This window comes from Sparus aurata, chromosome 13 (genome assembly GCF_900880675.1).
Source record: "Sparus aurata chromosome 13, fSpaAur1.1, whole genome shotgun sequence".
Lineage (NCBI taxonomy): Eukaryota > Metazoa > Chordata > Actinopteri > Spariformes > Sparidae > Sparus > Sparus aurata.
Window position 1 is genome coordinate 1,066,151 of NC_044199.1, and position 19,021 is coordinate 1,085,171.

The 19,021-nt window shown below is 41.3% G+C and overlaps 1 protein-coding gene across 2 annotated transcripts in view; it reads left to right on the forward strand.

Moving 5' to 3' along the window:
* The first annotated feature begins 13,964 nt into the window (after window positions 1–13,964).
* Window positions 13,965–19,021, forward strand: part of dpysl3 (dihydropyrimidinase like 3) — a 43,745-nt gene continuing 38,688 nt past the window's right edge. Inside the window, exon 1 of one of the 2 annotated variants that reach the window (XM_030437298.1) lies at window positions 13,965–14,194. In XM_030437298.1, coding sequence (XP_030293158.1) covers window positions 14,156–14,194 — 39 coding nt within the window. In that variant the 5' untranslated portion in view covers window positions 13,965–14,155. The remainder of the gene's footprint in view (window positions 14,195–19,021) is intronic. The other variant, XM_030437299.1, reaches the window with a different exon arrangement.

The following is a 19,021-nucleotide window of genomic DNA, read 5'->3' on the forward strand; positions in this document are numbered from 1 at the left end:
AATTCTGGATAATTTAAAGTTATCTTCTTTTCTTCTTTAATCGGCACTTTCCATGAGAAACACAGTGGATAGATAATAAATATATATATATATATATATATATATATATATATATATATATATATATATATATATATTTCATATAAACAAGTATTTCAGCTTGTAGTCACACATTGCACTGGAATATAGAGCTGACTATAGAGGCTAACGTTTGAAATTGGTGTCATCTAAATAAAGTATGTTTTGGAATTTATATTTGATAATGATCTGTGATGAAATACTGAACAGAACACATCATATCATCATATGTATATATTGACCATTCAACCATTATACATTTTTCATGTACTTTCAAAAGGTGCTGTACACATCATTAAAATACCTAGTGATTCCAACATTTGATAAACAAATACAGTTAATTAGCCGTAATGCCCATAGCCTTTAAAGTTATGTACCCATTAAGTTACTTGCTGATTAGCCACATTATTTAAGATGTTAAGATGAATTATTAAGATGATAAGCCACAGCTTACCGAGTCAAGTTGGAGCCCGTTAGCAGCTTGTATCACAGAACTCACAGCCATCCAGGCCACTGAAACCAAGAACAGAGAAGTTTGAATCTCAACAAACGCATAAGAAGCAAGATTTTATTCTCTGGTAGGATGCTTTTCCACTTCACCTTTAATTAGCAAGTAGTTGTTTGCTGCTACATTACTGTACTGATCATAATATGACAAGATATTGGTCTGTATTGTCAAAGATGTGTCAAATAATTCAGTATATGTTAATACATGCTTGTTCCGTAAGGGTTGACGTACTGCTTAACACACTACAGGTTTGTATGTCTCAGTCAAAAGGTGCAATGCAAAATCTTTGCTCAATTGGAGGTGGAGAAGACAACCCATGGGCAGTGATATAGCTGCTAAATTACTAAATAACACGTTACTCTAATCTGACCATTTGGGATCATTGATCATAAAGCAGGACTGAAAGAACCAGACAAGAGAGGAGAGGTCTGCATGAATAATCTCTGATTTAGAGGTTGATGCTCAGACATGCTGTATAAATGACAACAGCTAACAGCTAAAAAAAATAGTAATGTGTGTTTTTTTTAAAGAAACGGCACACAGAGGAGAAAGAACAGGGACAGATCATGGACACTGAAAGCCAGACAGTGTGTGCTGATGGCTCTGCTGCCTCCAGTCAGTCGGCTCTGTCCAGACAAACATCTGCAGCAGCCTCTGAGTGCTGTCCTTCATCTCTCATGTAATATTTCTGTCTTTTGAAGTTGGCATCAGTGAGTGAAAATTTAAAGAATACTGTCGGCTTCCTTAGTTTTGTCCCCTCTCTCTGAGCATATTACTGTCTAATTACAAGCCACATGCTGGAGGAAAGGAGGACAGGACAGACAGAGACTCTGGAGAAGTCCCAAGGCATGTGGGGAAGTTTGTGCTGGCCTGACAAGCTTCTAAATAGATGCAGACGCAGCGACAGCGACGACGGTATGTAGAGGGTTTTTTCTCCTTTCCTATGTATTCGAACTCACGGGCCTTCTCTTAGCGTGAGCAAAGAAATCGTCATATCTGGTGACACCATGTCCTAAAAGAAAAGCTGCCTCTCCTCCTTCTCACAAACTGACGAAAGAAATTATTCCCAGTCGTTTTAAAGTTTATGTTTGGTTGCCGTTGCCTCTTCAGGAGCATAACAGAGAAATACTGGATGCTGGCTCGACTGCTGTGCCCCATAACGTTGCCTCCTTGGCAGCCAAGGCTTCATTTCAGTGATGACAACCAGTTAGATGAGACCTGAGGATGTCCCCTGTTGGATTTCACTGTAGCCTACAGTGTGGCTGACCTTGAAACCCCGCCTCTTCTCTGTGGACTCTCTGTCACACACACACACACACACACACACACTTAGCACTTCAATGGGATCTGGAGGGCAGTTATTTCTAATCCAGCTGATGAAAACTCCCACCAAGCCTCATCATCACAGTGAAACCCAAGGCTTCCTCATACTGTGTCAGGGATGATATGAAAAGTCCTCGCCAAAACAATTGCAATTCATGATATTATTCCAATAATCATCAAATATGATCATCATCACCTGTTCTGATGATCAATTAACCGCTTCAGTCAGTAACCCTAACCCTAAAAAAAAAGAATTTGGTAAATGAATTTGGTAAACATTTGCTGTGTCCAGGTTGTTAAATGTAAGAACGTGTTGTTTTTCTTTGTCGTTTATCACAGTAAATAAGGAGTTTGGGGTTTTGGGCTGTTGGTTTGATTAAAGACTTGAATCATAAACTAATCTGATAGAACAGTCATGATAAAAAGTCCTGATGGTGAAACTATAAACCAGCAAAACTAAAGAGACAATAACCAATATAAGTTCTGAATGATACTAATAAATACACTAACAAAAAGTCACATTTTCAAACATAAACAGCAGCAACTTCACAAAATGCTCAGCACATTGCATGATGGGAATAGTGATGTGATTATACACTAAATGATAAATGGACTCATGAAAAAGTTTCAGATATGTGACTTACATGTTTACATAAATAGATAATAACAATTATTATTATTATTATTATTATTATTATTATTATTATTATTATTATAACAATAATAATAATAGTAACCATAATAATAATACATTCATAAATGTATATAATTTGAAGTCTTTCTTTTAAAATATGTTTGTTTTATTTTATGCATAAACATACAGATACATACCCTTCACAATAAACGCACAGAAGTCAGCTGGAAGACTTTCTCACTCAGTGTTTTCCAGTCCTGCCTCAAAGCACCTGATTCAAACCAATGTGTCGTCATGAGACATCAGCACAGCATGATGACGAGCTGATCGGGTGAAATCAGGTGCGTTGGAGCAGGGAATCTTTTAAAACCTGCAGGAACAGGATTGGAAAACACTGTTCGCACTGGTTTGTAGATTCCCAGCTTCATTTCTCCTCTTGCTGTTCTGGAGTATACGAGGAGGGCACAAACACACAGACTCACTGAGACCACTTTGACCCCTCTCATGCTTGTGAAACATGCTGAGACATGGCCGTTACATAATTGTTTTCAAGTGACGGTGTTGACTCCTGTTTCCTTTTGCTGCCCTCTACACTCAGCAGTCTCTCAGTTTGAGTCCTGCTGGCCGTTGCTGACATGGTCCTGTCTCATTTGTGCTTGTGTAAGTTAGTCCTCACCCCGGGTGTCACCGCTGAAGGCCCAGATGAGCACTTGAAGACACATCAGCTGTAGCCTGCTTTAAGATGAGGTGTTAATGCCTGGCCCAGAGGTTTGATTACAGGTGTGGCGACATATCAAACACCGTAAGGCGGTGCTGAAAGGACAGCTCTATCACTACTTTGGCATTGGTGGCATGTAACTAAGTATATTACCTTAAAGTACTGCACTCAAATACAAATTCAAGGTATCTCTACTTTATTTCATACATCTATTCCACTACATCTCAGAGATAAATATTGGCTTTTCACTGCACTTCATCGTTCCGACAGCTTGAGTTACTTTTCTTCTTTTCCAGAGAAATCCATGTATCTCCAGATGTGTTGGTCTTGAATATTTGCAATAAACTGAATGATTAAAAGTTCCTTTTATGATTTTGGAAAATTCTCCTACTTCTGAAGCCACACAAACTATTTAAAACCTGCTGGATTTACTGGAAAATGAAGCAGAAAACAACCAAACAACAAAATAATAAACACAGACTACTGAAACGACTGAATATAAGGATCTGCACAATATTTTGACTTGTATATCCAGCTTAAAAAACACATTATCAATAAATTGTCTCAATAATGAACAAAGCTACAAAGTTTTTGCAGTTGCTATTTATCTTAAAAGTGATTCACTTGGAGGTAGGAAGGCAGTTCACCAGAAAGTCAGCGCTCGTCCTGGATTTAAATGTGGGATGTCAGGGCTTCTGGAGACTTGTTCAGGCTGGATGAGCAGCATGGAGCAATCTCAGGTCTTTTTTGGTCACTCTTCTCTTTAGGTTTTTAAACAAGTCCCCATCAGCTGAAGTTGTGCAGGAGAATGCTGCAGGGCCACTTTACAGCAGATAATGGCTGAATTTGTACTCTTGTCTTTGAACCAAATCGCCCACTGTGCTGTATGTCCACGGAGAGCTGCCGTCCTTCAGTGGCTCGTTTAAAAAACTTAGTCAAACATATTAAAACTCCACAATCCAACATGCTTTTTAATAAAGTCATTTTGAACCTGAGATAAGCCACCTATACACCACCACGGTGCCCCTCTGGTCTAAACTCAACTCCTGCCTGACAGTCAGCTCAGGCTCCCTCACAGAACCACACACGCACACACACACACACACACGCGCAGGCACACACACTCACCACTTCAGCACTAGTTTCCGTGTCTCTCTCGGTCACTTGTGCACGGCTCCAGCATGGCAGAGCGCAGAGGAAACCGGGACAAGGCAGAGGACGAGCTGCCGGTGTATCTGGCCCGGCCTGGCACGGCCGACCAGGTGCCGCGGCAGAAATACGGCGGCTTGTTTTGCAGCGTCGAGGGCGCGTTTGAGAGTAAAACCATTGACTTTGATGCGCTGAGCGTCGGCCAGAGGGGCTCCCGCACCCCGAGGACCGCCAAGCGAGAGACCGGCCAGGAGGCGAGGAGCCCGGCCACTGAGCGCAGGAGCACCGATGGTGCGGAGAGGCAGAGAGAGACGGCTCAGCCTGAGATCCGAAGCGGCTGCGGGAAAGAAGTGCTGCAGAACCTGGGAGAGGAAAAGGTAAGAACAAGAAGAACAAGAAGAAGAACAAGAAGAAGTAACTTGACTGATGCAGCATGTGTGAATGACAGGAGGGCTTCCTGCAGTGTGTGTGTGTGTGTGTGAGGGAGAGAGAGTGTACTTTTCTCTTCTGTTGTTTTTTAATAGTGATATTTAATAATGGAAAATCTTCCATTACAAAATTAGACTGTAAAAATATGTATGAGACCATTAATAATCAGCTTAACTGATTCACAAATGTCTGAAATGACAGTGATGTTGTCAGGCTGGTGGGCCACACCTACCTGAAAAACCTGAAATCCCTTAATCCACATTCAAATTCACCTTAACAGATAAAGAGGAGGAATTTAAGCCCAATGCATTTGGGATGTGTTGTAAATGAAACCCTAAATTGTGCCGCCACATCACTCTATGATCTGTTAGATCAGGTGTAGAGGAACATAGACATGCCTTAGGTAATTGAATGAACAATTCAACAGCACCGAAGAATAGATATTACCTCTTGACAAGTGATACGTGATACTGCATGTCAAAGAGCAGGACACTAAGAGCCAACAGCCATGAGTGGAGTTGGAGTGGAGCAAATGTCATTTCTCTGCTAACAGAATCAGTTTTTTTAAGGTATGCCTGTTTGGCACAATGGCTGGGAAAGGAGACAGACTTAGCCAACATTCAGTTACATTTGTTCATCGAGTATAACCCTTAGACCCTGGAGGAATAGTACAGCCTGAGTGTCCAGACAGTAAGATGCAAGCAACCAAGGCCACAGAGGCACAGAACAAGGCTGGACAAAGGAAAAGTTCTGTCATCGCTTCAGGCTCCACTGCAGACTTTATTTCCTTCTGTAGTGAAACCACAGAGCTGACAACCGTGACGCTGAATATTATACTGAAAACAAATGCAGCAAGTGTTGACCACACATTTAGAAACGTATCGGCCTGCCAATATTGTGGGACAACTGTTGGTCAGTCATTGAAGCAGCAAGCTGAAATGAAAGCCCTTGAGCTGCTACAGTGTGTGCATGCTTAGTAGTGTAGCTGTTTCACCCAGGTTAGAAATATAATACTCATGAAATGCAGCTGAGAAATTCAAGCATTTTGTTTGCTCGAAAGCTGCCGTGCATGTACAGGAACAAATAATAAAACACCATCTATAGCACCTCTATCAGAACAGCTTCACCTGGTACACCTGCCTGCTAAAGACATCGAATTAAACTTGTGCAGACACATGATACAGGTTAAAACAGTTAAGTTGAGGAAATGAACATTAGAGGCCATATTGATTTCAGTGAAGAAACAACAGTACAGCCCTCAGGTGGCGGCAGAGTCAGGCCGTAGTCCAAATGATATGAAAACGAATCCAATCTGAATCCAAAATCTGACTCTTTAAAGAAAAAAGGTATGGTCGGAATTTTTGTTTAAAACTTAAAAAAAAGAACGAACATTATGTGAAAGATTGCTATAATGTCAAAGACATCTTTTGTACTGTGTTACAGTGATTATCTACTTAGGTTAGCATGCTAAGTAGCTAGCCCCGGCCTGCCCTGTCCTAACATCACTTAAGCCCTATTCGCACGGGACTAGTATAACCTGGGGACCTCCAGTAATTTGTAATAATTGCGGAGGTCGTCTGTGATCTTAATCCCATGCGAATAAGTAAAAATTCCACTGCAAATTACCTATCATATTTCGCCAAACACAGAGGTCATTTGATAATATTAGTCCCGTGCGAATCAGCATCTCTTTGATTTGGGGTCGTTTTTTGTTTTTTCTGAAGGTTTTTTGTTTTTTCTGAAGGTTTTTTGTTTTTTCCACCCCTTTTTTCTGCCTTTTTCCCGGTTGAGAATTATGGAGGCTGCGTTTGGAATTATGAATGAAAGTTTTGACAGCATTTTGGGTGCAAATTCAGGAGGCTCATCAGAAGAGCGAAACCTCGAAAGATGATTTCATGGATTACATGCATGGCAGCATGCGGTAAAGAACATGTTTCTATCTTTCAACAGGCTCACCAGTTATTATATTAAAAATATCCATATCTAACCTTTGTCCTGCTCCAATGAGGGCTCCGATGCGATCGACCCGGGGGATAATGTCAGTAAATTTGAGTTAAAACACAGACTTTGCTTATCCCGTGCGAATGCGTCCCTCAAAACACAGACGTGGTGGGGTCATTTCTAAATCACTTGAGGTCCCCAGGTAATACTAGTCCCGTGCGAATCGGGCTTTAGTACCACAAGAGGCAGTAGTCTGATAGCCGCTGTAGTTTCAGCTGGTGCTCAATTCACAAGCTCTCTTAGCTTGAAGTGTAATTACTGAACAAAAAAAACCTCACAAAATGTCATGTCAAAAAAACAGTTTTCCTTACTAACCAGGAAATACAACCGTCTGACATCAAGTTTCTCTTTTTTACCAAACTAAGATGAGCTAAATGGCCTCATTACCTACAAAAAAAACGTAATTCAAATCCGACATCAACTAAATAAAAATCACCAACCCAGTCTTGTTGTGTCTTTCCACAGTCACCTCTGGTTAGGTCGAAACAAATCCTCAATTCACCAAGTAAGATGTGAGAATATTCCGGTTCTGCACGCCTGTTAGCTCTCTGGCTGATGGCTGACTCTTTCCCGCTGGCTTCTCTGTGCACTTTCTCCGTCCCTGCCTGCTGTGTCTCTGGTCAGAGCTGCTATAAATCACCTCAGCACTGTATACCCTGTCCTGAAAGTGGCACCTTTAACTTCACAGTGCTTCCACTTCATTAGATAAACTTCAGTACAAAACTTAAAGTGAAACGCTCACCAAAAAGCAACCAAGGCTTTATTTGTGATTGAATATCAGACAAACCTTTGTGTAAAAGCATAATTTAGAAGAAAGAGGCACTTTTTGAGATTTACCGTAGTTTCGTTTTCAGGCAAGCTAAATTTCAATGGAGTGCGGGGGCACTCGTACACTAGCATCAAAATCACCCATTGAAAATTGAAAAATTGAAAATTGAAAAACTTTTTTAGATTTTGTTCTCTTTTTTGTTGAGGAGGAGGTGTTAGTTTAACTATGTAGCCTCTTTGGAGAAAGGAGGATTAGGTCATGAGGTTCTTGTTTGATATGTTGTACAAAACTAAAAAAGTAAAGGAAAAAAAATAGTTTTCAGGTGGTTGCAATGACCATTGCAGCACACTAGCAACAGGCTGACCTTTGTTGTATGCTTGAAGTTAGCTCAGGTATAGGTAAGAAAACTACTTTGTTACATATGGGAAAACCTCTGTTTAAAAACATTACCTACATAGCTTCAGCAATGCTTTGTAATGCCCACATTACAAAATATAATGTCAGTTATGTCATGAACAGGACTTTCATACGAGACACAAACAGCTGTATGCTGGGTAAAAGTCCTGAGCTTATTTGACTCAACATTCCTCCTCCATATGCCAACTTTGTTGTCTTTTAACCATTTTGCCTGACTTCCTCCTATGCTCCTTTCCTCCTGCTGTAATATTTACAACATTCATTATTATCAGCATGGTGGCATATTGGTTCGCACTGTTGCCTCACAGCAAGGCTTCAGATCCTGCTGGGCCGGGGCCTTTCTGTGCGTAGTTAGCATGTTCTCCCCATGCTTGCATTGGTTTCCTCCGGGTACTCCGGTTTCTCCCACCGTTAAAACATGTACCTAAATTTGATTCTCAAGTCAGTGCCCCTGACCAAAGGCACAGGCTAAGATCTGGAAATGGTTCCCGGGTGTGAGGGTTAACCCCTGCCTACTGCTCCTTCAGGAAAAGTCCAAATTTGTGTGTCAAAGCTTCTAAAAGTCATTACACTTCTGATCATTTCAGCTGTTTTTGAGTTGTGAGGGGCAACCAAGGTGTATGGAAGAAAAAGAGGGAGAAGTAGACGGTGATACCATCTGTATGTGTTACCAAGCAGGAGCACTAAATATTTACTACATCTAGCCTAAAAAAACACTTGTTTCAAATAAAGAAGTTGTTTTTTCACTTGACTGAGATCACTCTCTGGGCACCAAAACGATGATTCATGACTCTCACTAACTCTCTCTCTCTCTCTCACACACACACACACACACACACACACACACACACTCAGACACACACACACACACACACACACTCAGACACATACACACACTTGCAATTATGGCTCAGAGAGGAAAAGACACCATTAGACAAAGTGAGGTTGATTACTCGTTAGTCATTGCAGGGCTGGCCAAATACTCTCACACACACACACACGAAGCATGAATGGAGCAAATTGATTTTTATTTGGAGCAGGAAAGAGTTAAACGCTGTGGAATGATCTGATGTAATACACTATGTCATAGATTACAGTCAAATAGAGTAATAAAATGGAATTGCCTGCTCAGATACATAAATGTATCATCAGCCTGGCGTCAGCTCTGGTCCCAATCAGCAGTTTTGTTCATGGTTATGTTTAGAGTGTGTTGCTTTAGAGGAAACCAATGACAATGCATTGTTTTACCGTATATTGAAAGGTTTTTTTTAAGAGTAAGATAATATGTTAAAGCAACATCATGTAGTATTTTGTGTGATTTTGCTAAGACGGGTGGAGTGGCTGAGATAGAGATGCTGTTCACTTTATTACAAGTCACTGAAACGGAGTGGTTAAAATACGGTATGATTAGAATTAAGCTATCATTTGAAGGTATGTTAGTCACATAATTTTGCCTTCAGTAGTTCAACATCTTGTTCAGTTAATGCCTTTGGAGCAACACTACACTTCCTCTCACGTGTCTCTTGAGAAGCACCTCTTCAGCACTGGTGATTGTGAGCTTTTATGATTTTGGCAGCAGAATCTATGATGTTCAAGAAAACGGACCAAAAAAAGACACATTCATTAGAAAAGTCTGCGTAATCATTTTCTGACTGTCAAGAGTCCAAACACTTTTTAGGCCATTTGATTGAAATCTCCCTTATTGTTTCTGAGACTTGAATACTGCTGCTGTTTCCGCTCTGGTGGAAGATCTCTTATCTGTCGCCTCCTGACATTAATTCAGCTTGCGAAGAAGAGGCGGCAGAGGTCCAGGCCTGTTTGGGGGATGACGGGAGCCACACAGCTCCGTTTATTTCTGAATAGCAAAAAAAGTTTGCTGTGTGGTTTGAACTGTTTGTCCTTAGAATGTACGCCTCAGTGATTCCTGTGCTCTTATTGATTCACAGTCTGACAGTTGGAGTCTGGGCCGGTGCACACACACTAACTGTAACCATGTTGAATCCTCACATCCTGATCCTAATGTTTTACTTTCTCTTCTGAATCCTAAAAGCAACCTTTAATAGCCTAGATAAGGTAATAAAAAGTTGTCTTTCCTCTAAGCAATATATGTTCAGTAGTCATCTTCTGTGTGGCAGGCAGCCAGTTTCCCCCCTGTGGCCTCAAAGTGAACTGCAGTGTTGCAGCTCCTGAGGGAGCAGATGATTCAGCACAACTCAGCAGGCAGAGAGTCTGTCTGTGTTGGAAACAGTTTGAAGACATCAGACTGACACCAGCGTCGGGACATTACTTACTCGCTTACTCTTCTGACAGTCAGGGTGAACATGAATGTTTTCATACCACTACTGACACGAGGCAAATGCTGTTTTTCACTTTACAATACTGAAGTTAGCGTTCTTATGTGGTCAAATCACATCCATATGCAATAAGCTTGCGTTGATGTTGTGGCAAATGTAAACAAATGCAATCATAATTATAGATTTTTTTGGTTTCCTTCCATCGGGGGAGCTAATGAGTGCAATCAGCTGCTGTAATGGAGTAGAGAACGGGGAGTGGTCTGCCAGATGGGAGCTGTTCAGGGACGAACCTCCCCTTCTTTGTTTTCCTGCAGGGTGTTGGTCAGACTGGGAGGAGCAAATGACAGAGTGATGTTTAAGCTAATCCATTTATTGTTTTATTCTTAATTAAACATGTGGCAGTTAAGTTATCTTGTTTTCCAAATATCAAAAAGCTTATCTCAAATTGGGATCGGACACTTCCGATATATAACAGAAAGTCTGCGTAACACACCGGGATGTGATTTTTGAAATACCTGGGCGGATCAATGAAAAGACACTGTTGCATTATGGGAAATGAAGGATCCAGTTATTGGCAGTTGGACTCATACAAGTGACTGAGGATATCTCAGCCTCTATTGCTTCGATGACGACCATCTTTATTTAATTTTGCAAAGCATCACTGAACACTTTAATTCCTGGCAGATTTACCCGACTGCCCACGTCATTCTTGTGCCTGTGGGCGTCTTGTGTTCACTGTTTCACCCAGAAAAAATCTGCTGAGAATGAAATTCAAAACTTTTCTGCACTTGCCAATGTCAAAGTAGATCTTTTGCCTTCCTAAGATATAAAGTGATCACATATTAGCAAGTGATTAAATAATCATAGTAATGTGTATTAAAGTGATCTTTTCCATTAAGGGTCACCAAGGAGCTCAGTCTGCTGGTGCAGCGGTGATGTCCTGACAGTCTTTTCTGCACCGTTGATCTGTCTGAGTCCGGTCTGTCTGTTACTGTCAGCTGGTTAATGTGCTCTGCAGAGGCAGCAAGCCTGCAATCTTCCAGTGTGTTTGTTGATGCTTCCTCCACAGCCTGGGAATGCTGAGGTAACGCTTTACTGACTGACTGCCATGAAAGGACATGTCAGCAGGCAGGCGCTGCGTCCTCTTGTAGCCAGAGGCAGCAGGGAAACAATCAGTGGCTGGTGATTGGTATGAAATTGTTTTTTTTTTAAAAGCGTATGTCCTCCAAATATAAACAGTTTTAGATTGCAGAGAAAGGTTGAGGGTGAGATACTACATTTAGATATTTATAAGAAAATATATTTGGTCTTTATGTGCACTTGAAAACATTAACACTAGGTGAGCTAAGCATTGTGAACTCACATGTATGCACACATATATAAAGCATCAACACAAACAGGTATCTGATGTGCCAAAAATTAAAATACATTCATGAAAAATATGAAATTATTCCCTGTTTGATCACTCATGCATTCTAAAAGAAAGGTGGGGGAATTTTATTTTGTGTGTGACAGATTTTAGAAGCCTCTTTGAGCGACAAAAGTCTGATAATTGCCCTACCATGCTAATCTTTATCAGAATTCCCTTTTTGACAAACAAATCATTACAAATTTTGCAATAAACAACTTGTTTAGGCCTAAAAAGATGAGATATGTAGCATGGATATTAATCAGATTTGTCCACACTTTGCATTTTGCATATAAATATACCAAAACTTGACATAAAAAGAGCGACTAGTACCAATAAATCTCTGTCTTACTTTAAAACAAAGACAAATGAGTGTATGTTGTAAAAGCTGATGGTCGTAGTGTGTTTATATTAATATTAACAGACACATGTAAATGTTCAGGCACACCCTCAGTGTCATGTGCCTCCTCTTGATGGTGCATTAGTGTTGAGGGGGGGTCCACTTTAGGTCCAAACAAAAGAGACACATGGCTGGGTGGGGACATGCAGAGGTAGGGTGTGTGTGTGTGTGTGTGTGTGTGTGGGTGGGTGGGTGTGTGTGTGTGTGTGTGTGTGTGTGTGGGTGTGTGTGTGTGTGTGTGTGTCGTGGAGAGTAGGCATGTGGGTGTGCAGTGTGGTGGGCGACTCTGTGACAGCTGCTACACCATTTTGCACCTCCTCTGTTTCCAGAAAGACAAAACACAGAAGTCTTTCAGTAATAACTAGTAACGATGTACTCTCCCAATTAAATCTCATATATTTATATTTTAACTGAACAGATTTGCTTCGTCGTCATGAAGTAAGACATCGGAACATGTTTAAATTTAACTAACCTTGCTTGTCTCAACAGTCCAGTTAAATTATTTTGCAAATTAATTTTTTTTAATACTATTTTTTTTATTATATTATAAAAGTCATTTAATTCAGTGTGTGTTTGTGGTGTCATTATATACCAGTGTCTACCATAACCATAATAGTCAAAGATGATACATTGTTAATGATACACTTATGATAATATCATGTGAAGAATCCAGCGCAGAAGATCTTTTGATTGTAAGATAGATTATTATTAGAAACCAGGGGCGTTTATAAGTGGCATCAGGGCTTAGATGTGATCTTTAACATAGTTTGAGCAGATTTAATGGGGGATGTGTATGAAGTCACAGTATATAATTACAGCAGGAAAAACACTGCATAGCTGCAAATGAGAAGGTTAAATCCTCAACTACTGCATCGTGTACAAGATGAACTCATTTAGCATTAAATGCGCAATAACATTGACCAGCCAATAGCATCATCCGTATGCATGACATCCACAACTCTTTGTTTTAGCTTTCCGAACATTTAAAAAAAAAATTTAAGAAACACTTTAAAAAAATAATGGGGACAAAATTAGCCAATTGAAAAGGTGTAGGGATGTAAAGCAGAGTGTCACTGTTACGTTTGATAGTTGTGGCCGTCGAGCCTCTTTTCACCTCCCTGAGAGCAATTTATCCACATAGGAGACAAAACACACGATTAAAGCTGATTTTTTTTTCTTAAGTTAATGCGATTGTATCGTTATTGTGTATCTATTTGGCCAAAATGATCATGTAGCCCTTTGTTAAACCATATCGCCGAATGATTTCTGTACGATGACGGTCGTTTAACTAACTGGCACGTATTGGAGACATTCTGTTGTGTCTTTAAATCAATTTAAATGCAGCTGCAGTTGCTTCACAAATGCCTAAGTATTATTTATTTGTTCATACACTGTATTATAAAATGTATTCTCATATTTACTGCTGCTATTGTGATCTGATTTGATGTTGATGTCTTGTCATTTTGACTCTATATTGGCTTGGTCTTACTTATAAAAGAGATAATTATCTCAGTGTGACGTCCTAGTGAAAAGAAGGTTGTATGTTTTGCTCATTCCTTTTGGTTAATGGTGCTACACACTCTCTCTATTCAATCAATCAATCAATACTGGCCTTCTACTCTCATCAGTTCTCCCCAGTGGCAGTGGCACACAGACACAGAACAGAGTGGCTGATTATAAACCAAATTATTTGCTACTGAGGCAATAAAAACATTTCAGATATTTCATCACTGACTTGTAAGAAAAATGTGCGACAGCTCAGTAATGCTGACAGCTGGCTGCCGCCTCCACTGCGCCCTCCGGTGGAAAGATTGCGCCACTGCAGCCTCTCCCCATTGAGCCCACTGAGGGAGGGGCCGGGCGGCGGAGGCTCAGACGCTCCTATAGCGCTCAGCGAGGCACTTTACATCGCGCTGACAGAGGGGCGACCATTCCCGAAGCTCCCATCCAGGCGAGGCCCGCTGCAGCATCCGTACAGAGGGAACAGCTTCTCCGAGACTGAATTTGAAGGTGGAACCGGACGAAACATGTCTTATCAAGGAAAAAAGAACATCCCAAAGATCACAGTGAGTAAAAGGAGCAGTTCTTCTCTGGATTTGGGAACTTTGATGACCGCTGCTGCGGATCTCTGTATCCGCGGTGATGGCTCATAAACATGGATATATTAATATGTGTGTACATATATATATATATATATATATATATATATACAGCTGCATTGTTTCCTCTCGTATTGACACATTTGAGTGCTGGGAAAATACGCACTGTGAAATGGCATGACTGGCTGCCACAGTGACAGCAGGCAGGGAGACGAGGCGTTTTCTTAAAGGTGTCCTGCATCTTCTTTGTTGAGGGATCCATGCTGCCGCGAGCCGGCTCGCCCACAAAAAAATAATGAATAAATAGATAAAAAGAAAGAAAATCACTGTAACGCTCCTGCGGCGCAGAGACCAAGAGTTTACACTCACCTGATTGCACTTTACCATATATGTATATTTTTTAAATCTCATTTGGTCGCATATCATTAGAATGAGGCATTAGCGTAATGCATAGGCTCTTCATTTCTCCTGGAGGTCACTTGCACTTTGCTAAAATAAGAAACAAAGAAAGAAAAATCCATTTCGGTGAGATTAAAATCCCGTTTTAGCCATTTTGGAGCGCGAGTTCAGCCCTTTCTCTCTGATGGAGACTGCTTCAGGCCTAATCGATCACTGCTATTCAACAGTGATATTACTACACTCATTAATCAGACTTTCTTGCCATTTAGTGCACATTTTTCTAAGTGCCATGCCTTAAAGTATCTTAAATGATGCTGTAACCGAATGAGTCTATATTTTCGTGTTGCTTTTATCTGCCCACCAATCAATCCAAAGTCAGCCTCGTGAAATAACGTGCAGTTCTTGTACATCGGCTCCGTATTTTTCTCCGTTTTATTTCGATGTACAGAATGAAATGTGTCCCCTGCAGACTCCAGACATGGTGCAGAGGAGAGTGGAGGAGGAAGAGGAGGAGGAGGGGGTGGGGGGGGAGGGGGAGGAGGAGGATAGGTGGGGACACACGCCCATTTGTGATGAGCTGTGATATGCCGGCCTTGTAACGGTCGCTCCTACTGTAGTCCTGCATCAGGAGAAGGGGAAAGATTCAGACAGCATCTCTCAAGCTGGTGGCTGGTGTGTGTTATAAACTGCAGAGGAACCTCTCCCACTCCCTCTGCTTGTGTATGTGTGAGTGTGAGTGTGTGTGAGTCTGAAATGCCTGCCTTCCAGTTTTCATTGTTGCAGCCAGGCTGCAGTCAGGGTGTGTTGCTCGGCTGTACGAGACTCAGCCTTTGTCTCGTCTCTTTAGGTGATATTACACCACAGGGGTGATGTGGGGGAAGGCTGGGTGGTTTTGGCCTCTAGAGGTTCATTAATGTCATTACCCTTAAAGTAGGACATGTCTCTGTAACATGCTAAAGTGGGCTAGATTTTTCCATGGAGTGTTTTTCACTGTTATTAATTGGATGGAAATTTGCCCCAACGGAGAGAGGGGGTGTTTTCCTTTTTTATATTGAACTTTCTTTCAACCCAATCCTTAACCCTAACCCACCAGAAGAAATGCTGGCAAACGTACATTTCTGCAAGCCCCAGAAATGTCAAAACTTTACATTTCTCAATGTTTTTCTATTTCATGTTGTGCAGTTGCTGTCCCTATGGTCTGGTTAGGTGTAAGCACAACAAACACTTGGTTAGGATTAGGAAAAGATGGTGTCTTGGCTTAAAATACGATCCCCACAAACACATCTGAAGATGTACTGGGGTCTCATCAGAAACACCTGGTTTTGTTGCCAGAAACATGGCTGGAAATTTCCTGACTCCTCATCAGAAAATTCCAGTTTTGTTCCCAGAAACATGGCCGCAGATGTCCCGAATTCTCATCAAAAATATCCAGTTGCGTCATGCTTACAGATGCTTGCAAAAAGATTCACTGGTATCACACCTTCTTGCCGACAACTCCACGACCATCCCCTCCCCCTCCAGATATGACAGTTGTGTCGCGTACATGCTATATAAATATGATATGACGTGTTTTGTAGAAATTTCATTTTTGTACGTGGGCCTATAACGTTAAAGTGACCATATCAGTGGTTTGAAGAAAATATTAACTGCCACTATTTTATCCTGGTGACTGGGCTGTTTAGAACTTTGTGCTGTTAAAGTTGCAGAAGGCATCACATTTATGTCAAAACACCCACATCCACAGACAAAATCATTAAGTAAGACCCACAAGGATAAGATCCGTCTCCTCTCTTGGTAGTCTGATACTGAGGCAAGAAGTCACACTCAAGGAAAAATGCATAACATGAGTGATTTTGTGCAATTTGATGCCCTCAAGATACATGTAATCTGGGCACTCAAGTTACATTTTTCAGATGGAAGATTTTTGTTGTCCTGAAAGACAAGCTCCACCCAACATATGACCGAGATGTTAGCTGGACTGCCATTTAGCTGCATCCACGGCATAAAGTATCTCATTGATGTCCTCGACCAAGAGCACATTTAAAATGGTTTCACATCATCAGTTCACTTGGCACTTATTCATTGGATTTCGGGCTGATGTAAAGCGCAGTTTCCACTCTGTTTTGCCACTTTGATCAGTATTTGCTCACAACATATTTCCAGCTGATTGAAGTTATTTTGAACAGTATAATGTGTCCTGTATGATCAAAATCTACTTGTATAACACAAATTATATTTCGTCGCATAATCTGTCCGACCTTTCGGAAATAATACCTGTATCAGCTACTGGGGCCAGCAAACATGGCTTGAGCTACTTTTCAGAAGTATCTAAAGTAATCTTAAAGATACATTACCTCATCATCATACCTCCTGCAAACAGTTGTGTTTAAAAAAGAAAATAGTTCTAAAATTGCTATCGCTTCCAAAAGTAATGCATGCTCTATCCAGATCAAGTTTTTTACAGGAGGCGATGGCTGTCATACCACTTTGTTCCACAAGTTCATCCTCATCATTTCCTGTTACATCTTCTGCTAATCTATCAATAAAGGCCAAAAATAAAAAAAGAATAAAATTGGCTTGTAGCTGCTTTAATTTACCAAGTAAAGTCACAGTTTTCAACAGCCAGCTGAAAGTATAAAGGTAGTATTCAGTGTAAACTACTAATAAGGTACATAAGCGTCCTCCGCTCTCAGGCTGTCTGTATTTCCATGCCTGTCTGTTCTATTCCAGCTGTTTCCTTACATCTACTCACTGCCAGAGTGGCTCTGTCAGATTTCTAGGCGTGGTTCTTCCTTCTCCCTCATACCTACTCAAAGCAGCCTCAGTGTTGTTCCAGGCGGGTACATGTCATCAGTAATCCCCTCCAGCTGGAACGGGCATCTGTGGGCATGAAGCAGGGCCAGCAGACGGTGGCTCTGCCCTGGAAATGCAACCCGCTCCCCCCTGTTGTCGCGCCACAAAACAGTGGGCGCAAGTGGGCTTGAATGCAAACAAAACACCCCGTTGCCACCCAGATGGCAGGAAAACACAACCCCTGTTTTGGTCTGTCGTTTGGGATGTGATTTGACACACTTAGATTCCATCACGCACAAACTGACACTTCTCAGATCTTGACTGAGAGAGTTTGTAATTGAACCTGTCTGATTTAATCAGATCCATATCGGGTTACTACCAACACTCCCGCCTATCACACGATCAACATTCCAGACAGGCACAGTTTCTGTTTGACCAGGGCTGGCAGGGCCCGCCACAGTTAATTTGGATTGATACGTCTCATTGTTTTTGCTTTTCCAGAATGTGAAAAAAATCCTGTGCAGTTTTGGGTAAAGAGTAAATATTTGCACGCGCTAGGCAACAGTGCTGAAGCAGAGGCCCTGGTGCACATTCAGGATGACTTCCCTCTTCCACTGGTTTCCCGCCTGCCTCCCCACTTCTCCCTCCACCCTAACATGGCTTCCACTCATGTCCTCTCATCGGCCCCCTTTGGCCTGTTTTGTAGCTGGAGAGTTTTCCACGACCATTCCCACTTATTAAGCACAAATGAGTCGCTATTAGCAATCCGCATCCCAGTTTATGAGCGCTTCTCCCTCCAGTCCGGTGGAAATGGAAAAGAGTTGTCAGCGTATATCAGCGTAGTAGTACAAGAACAACATCCTGCCGTCTATTTTTGATTACTGCTGGCTTTTGTAAGAGAAAATGACAGTTTCCTGTGCAGCGAGAAGTGGTTTATTTTCGGCGCTTTTTTATTTAGGAGTTGAAAGACAAGATATTGTTTCCGCCTGAACTTTGCCATAAATTGAACAGATGAGCCTGTCAACACTAGAGTGAAGCTGCAGATGAAGAAGGTAAAAAGGACTTCATTTCTTTTTCCAATGACTTCAAATTATGGAACTGTAAACCAGCACACAGCAGGTCAAACACAGTAAATTAAGTTGAATTAAATCATTGGGACAGACCTTTTATAAGCATTTTTGTTTTACCCGAGTTGTGTTGTTTGCGTGCTGTTTGTGTTAATCCTTCTACAACTGTCCCAGTTTGTGGACAGCTGAAGGAAATCCTCCACTCTGTGACTTACTCTAGTAAAACACTAAATCCTCTAGTGTTCACCCACAGCCAGAGTAATAAGAGTCATACTGTGGTCACGCACACACACACAAGCAGATACACAAGAAACATTTGTGATTGGTAGAACCATAAAAATCTCCAGAAACAGTTCTTTGTCTAAATTGTTTCCCTCCAAATAAACAGACATATGTCAGATTAGTATTTATGGGCAATGGTGGCAGTGGCAGTAGATCACACTGTGGTAGCACTGGGCCGCTTCCAGGTGTGGATGTGTAACTTTGTGAATGAGATCAGGAAGTTCCTGGAAAACAGATCATTGCTCTTAGTGAA